Below are 5,048 nucleotides of genomic sequence, written 5' to 3'. Positions count from 1 at the left end.
CAAGCGTAACCATTCCCTCCAGCTGACCCCGAACAATGAGTGACCTCCCTGCTTTCACCATCCTAGAATGTGGAATCTTCTTGGAAATGTTGTAATTGTATGCGTGGTATTATGTGCGTTGCAGAGTCGCAACTAGAGCCAAATTTCGGGGGGGGGGGCTGAATCTTTTAAGCAATAGGCAGAGTGGAGCTGCAGGGGCTCTTAGAAGGGGTGAAACAACAGCGAGGCCTCATTAACATGCAAATGGTTTTTTAAAGACCTGTGAAGTGCTCGGGTGCGGCTGTGTGTGCGCCGGGATGCTGTCTCAGCCCGGGCTTCCACACGCGACGGGGGGGGGGGGGCTGGCTGAAGCCCTGTGAGTCCAATGGGTGTTGCGCGCCTGCGTTGTAATAACGTGTGCTAAGCAACGCGCTGTAATGACATACAACCAGCAGCTGTATTATGAAAAGGAGAACAAAGCAGCTCCTCGACTACAAAATAGAATCGTGACTCCCTTTGTTTTCGCTTTGCTCGGGGATTGATATTGTACGCACCGGGATGTATCAGAAAGTTAAGGGGATCCACATTCTCCCCAAGGAGGTGAATCTTCTGGAGAAAGGCCATTGACACCTCTCTAGCATGGACACACAATGTGCGTCTTTTCATGGGAAAACTTAAACCCACCCTGCACGTTCTAAGTCAAACATTTAAAGGTGTCCTAGTCCTAACTGTCTAAGTAAGCAGCAATTCATGCTCCAGCAAAGCTTAACTCCAAAAAAACAGGATAGAAAATAGAAATGCATATGTCCCACAATTATGTGATAAACCGATAGGGCGTATGTTGGGCGCTTGTGAGCTAGGAGCAAAAACAATGTGTGTGTACGAAGAATGGTTGTATGCGCACTTTCTCTGTCCATGTACACAACCGAGCGATGAGGTGGGTTTCAGCTGGGTGTGCAATTTATCACCCCAACTAGGATTTATAGTTTATAGCTGCACAACCCGAAATAAAATAAAGGAGCAAAACGCTGTTTTGAAGCAAAATCCGGTAGATTTACAGATTTTAGAGACAGTTCTCAAGGGGAGCTCTTGAAATAAATGCTTGAAGATCTGCACCAGTACCGGTGCAGCATGCACGCCAAGCTTTTCACACTATGCCCATGCACACTGACTGAACTACTCGCACGCTCTGTCCGGGTGGGTCAAGCTCCTTGCAGATTCACGACGAGACGCAGTTTCACGCTATTTTTTCACGTTGGACTACTACCAGTGTTGCACTTCTTAATGTATTGATTAAAGGATAATTTGAATTTAAAATTGTGATCTATTGTATTCCATAAAGATACTGAAAGCTAAAGATCATATCATTATTACATTTAAATGTAAGCAGGTTCCAATGGATAATTTTAACGTAGCAGACTAAAAAAAAGTCTGGTTTCCCCGAACATCAAACAAAATAAATATTTTAAGAACACTGTAGTTATTTTATGTTAACTTGAAGAACTGACGCTGGTAAAATTCATTGGGATTACTTGTATTTTAAAAGCAATGCTTGTCTAGTTACAGCACGTTATTTTTATTTTCAGCACCTTCTAAAGCTTGACAACCCTTACCAAATTTTTGGTCATATTTCCGGCGAAGAACAAGACCTCCTTTGCTGCTCTTTCACCCCGGCTACGACCCAGCAAACACCAGAGTTAAAGGTAAGGAAACTGATGCTATTTTTTTTTTAGATTGGAGTTAGAGCTATGTGTGTGGTCACTGTACATGGTGGTTGGGGTAGGCACACATTCTGAACATTGTACCCTCAGTAGATGGAATTTACTAACAGCCTTAGCCCTGTGATTTGGCCAATAACGGTTGTTAACAGCACTGCTGTTAACAACCGTTATTGGCCAAATCACAGGGCTACAGCACTAACTATCCCTTGCCTTGTTCAAGGCCCTCAAGCAGTGTCTGTTTCAGTGCCTTCAGCAACCACTATGGCACACAGAGGCAGCAGGCAGTAAGGCTGTATTTTTAGCAGTCATGTTGTGCAAAGGGGAGCTGTTGGAGATTTATTGCGATACTGCACAAGATATATGTATTTATACTGCAATTTTATATTATTGCACCGCACCTTATATGTTGTACTTTGATTATTGGCAGGTTTCTTTAATATATATTGGTAAGGCCAGCATCGTCATCATGAATACAGTACAAGAGCTGATTACAAGGTCATTCCAGGCACGGCCACTTCAAGAGAAAATAGATTTAAAGCAATTGGGACCTCATCGGCCTGACCTAAAACTACAGCAAACTTCCCAGGACAGAGGAAAAATGTCCACACGTACATTCTCAAACGCCTGGTACACAAAAGCTGATTGGCTTACAGGGTGCCCTTTAAGAAATTCTCTGTTCTGCTTCCCCTGCTTGCTGTTTGGTGGTGAGTTTTCTTGGACAAATCAAGGAGTAACAGACTTGAAGCATTTGTCTGAAAAAATAAAGAAGCATTCACGCACAAGAAAGCATATGGAAAACCTGACTAGACTGGGAATGTTGGGGGAAGATGCTCCGATTGAGCAGCAGATAAGTGATGCATACCGCAAAGCAATACAGAAACACAATGAAACAGTTGATAGGAACAGACAGATTCTATCCAAAATAATTGATTGCATTCGTTTCTGTGGTGCTTTTGAACTGGCATTGCGAGGCCATGATGAATCGGAAGGTTCCCCAAATCCTGGAATATTCAAAGGCCTTGTGGATTTAATAGCAAGCATAGACAAGGATATGGAAGCACATTTAGCACGTGCTACAGTCTTTAAGGGCACCTCTAAAACAATACAAAATGAACTTCTTGACTGTATGCTCGAAATTATGAGAAGCCATATTGTGCAAGAATTGCAAAACACAGACTTTGTGGCTATTCAGGCTGATGACACCACTGATGTGGCCACTAAAACACAGTCCGTATTAGTGTTTCGATACATTGACAATGACAGACAAGTTGTGGAGAGGTTCTATGGTTTCACACATTTAAGAGACTCTAGTGCAGAAACCATTACTGCAGCTATACTGCGTCAACTGAGCTTAATTTTTCCAGAGCTGCCTCAAAAAAAAAAACTTATTGCGCAAAGCTATGATGGTGCGTCCGTAATGAGTGGAAGCCTTAGTGGAGTACAAAAGAGAATTCGAGATGTGTACCCTAATGCTCATTATGTGCACTGTTACGCTCACCAACTTAATCTTATTATGCAACAGGCAGTATCAAAGATCACCGAGACACGGATTTTCTTTCAGGATATAGGAGGCATGGCAGCATTCTTCTCGCGTTCCCCCAAAAGAACAGAAGCACTTCATGACATTGTAGACAAAAGCGTTCCAAGGGGATCCTCAACTCGTTGGAACTTTAACATCCGTACAGTCAACCTAATCTATGAACATAGAGAGGACCTTCTGAAATGTTTTGAAGCCATAGAAGCCAATGATGAGTTTGATTACAAAAGTCAGATTGAAGCCCATGGCTTTGGTAGAACACTACAAGACAGAGAGTTTCAGTTCTTACTGTATTTATTTCATGATATAATGCTAGCTGTCGACCTGTTATACAATCAGTTACAAGCACGAGAGATAGATACTGTCAAAGTGCAAGCATATACTACTATGTTTGTACAAAGCATAAGCAAAGTGAGAGATGGGGTTGACAATTTAGAGAGCAAACTGCCAGAGAAATATTTTTTCACAAACCACAGGAAAAACATCACCACTATGGTCCGAATTGCAAAGGAGATCTGTGACATTGTAATTGTGCAGGCACGAGAGCGTTTTTCTTTCACTAAACATTTGGTGAGTGCCACATTATTGCAAAGTCAACAGTTTGCCAAATATGATGAATCCTTCCCGGAGCGTGCTCTGAATGAGGCTGTGGGAGCTTATCCTATGCTCAATAAAGAAGAGCTGAGAACTGAGTTGACTGTACTGTACGGAATGCCTGTGTATCGGAAGGCCACAAGTGCCTTGTCTTTGCTGGCTTTAATCCATAAACTTAACATGGAAAAGTCACTTGGAGAGACAGTGGCTTTACTTAAAATTGTCATAACCACTCCTATGACAACAGTCGAGGCAGAACGATGTTTTTCAGCCTTAAAGAGGATTAAGACATTCCTGAGAAACACCATGCTTGAGGAAAGACTCAATGCTTTGGCAATGCTCTCTGTAGAGAGCAAGCTAGTTCAGAAAATCCCGGACTTTAACACTAAAGTTATTGAAAAGTTTGCTGCTCTTAGAGAGAGACGGGCTGATTTCATTTACAAAAAGTAAACAATGTTGAATGCTGCTACTTTGCAACCAGTTTAGTTTGTTAAATAAAAAACATCTGTGAGTGAGGTACTCAGAAATGCATTGTATCTCGAAGTCTGTTATGAAGCTCTGTGGTTATACACTGAATAAGCAGCTACCTATGTTATATGACATCTCTTTATTAATGTTATAACTGCACTTTCACAATTGCTTTATTAACCTTCCTGCTTTCTCAAATTTGCTTGAAAATGCACCATTTCTCTTCTCTTTTTTCAAAATTTTCTCGGGGGGAGAACCCCCCCGAACCCTCCTTATAGGGGTTCGGGCTCGCTCGCTACGCTCGCTCGCTACGGTGAAGTATACCAATCATTTTACGCCCCACCACTTTAAAATGTCACCAGCCGCCCCTGTGTTCCGGCTTCTGGGTTTCAAAGTCTGGTCACTCTATACGCTACCCAAACTGAACCACAGAGCCCTTTAGATTAATGGGCGGTGAGTGCCTGCGGTCCTTACCCTTGCTCACTTCCACAGTGCATTGTTTACTGATGCAGCGCATACAGTGTTGCTTCCCCCACAACGGGGATCTGACATGATCGAGGAAACAAGGAGGTAGTTCTGTCTGACCACGGGATGCTTGTATTTTGTTAGTAGCGATATCGTTATCCAGGCTGAGAAACCAAAACTTCTCTTTACCAACTGAAAGTTAGCCCCACTCAAAAAGAACAGGAAAATTCAACCCCTACATTTCAATGTTTCAATTATGCTTGTTTAAAAATGCACGTCCACAC

The 5,048-nt window shown here is 42.5% G+C and overlaps 1 protein-coding gene across 1 annotated transcript; it reads left to right on the top strand.

Annotated features, from left to right (window-relative positions):
• The first annotated feature begins 1,424 nt into the window (after window positions 1-1,424).
• On the top strand, window positions 1,425-4,507 carry LOC146789610 (zinc finger MYM-type protein 1-like). Its single transcript, XM_085631887.1, has 2 exons — window positions 1,425-1,682; window positions 2,128-4,507. The coding sequence occupies exon 2, from the start codon at window positions 2,167-2,169 to the stop codon at window positions 4,279-4,281; it is 2,115 nt and encodes a 704-aa protein (XP_085488013.1). The 5' UTR covers window positions 1,425-1,682; window positions 2,128-2,166; the 3' UTR covers window positions 4,282-4,507.
• The last annotated feature ends 541 nt before the right edge of the window (window positions 4,508-5,048 follow it).

This window comes from Triturus cristatus, chromosome 10, assembly GCF_964204655.1.
Source record: "Triturus cristatus chromosome 10, aTriCri1.1, whole genome shotgun sequence".
Taxonomy (NCBI): Eukaryota; Metazoa; Chordata; class Amphibia; order Caudata; family Salamandridae; genus Triturus; species Triturus cristatus.
The sequence above is the reverse complement of the archived record's forward strand: the minus strand, read 5'-3'. Positions and strand labels throughout refer to the sequence as shown.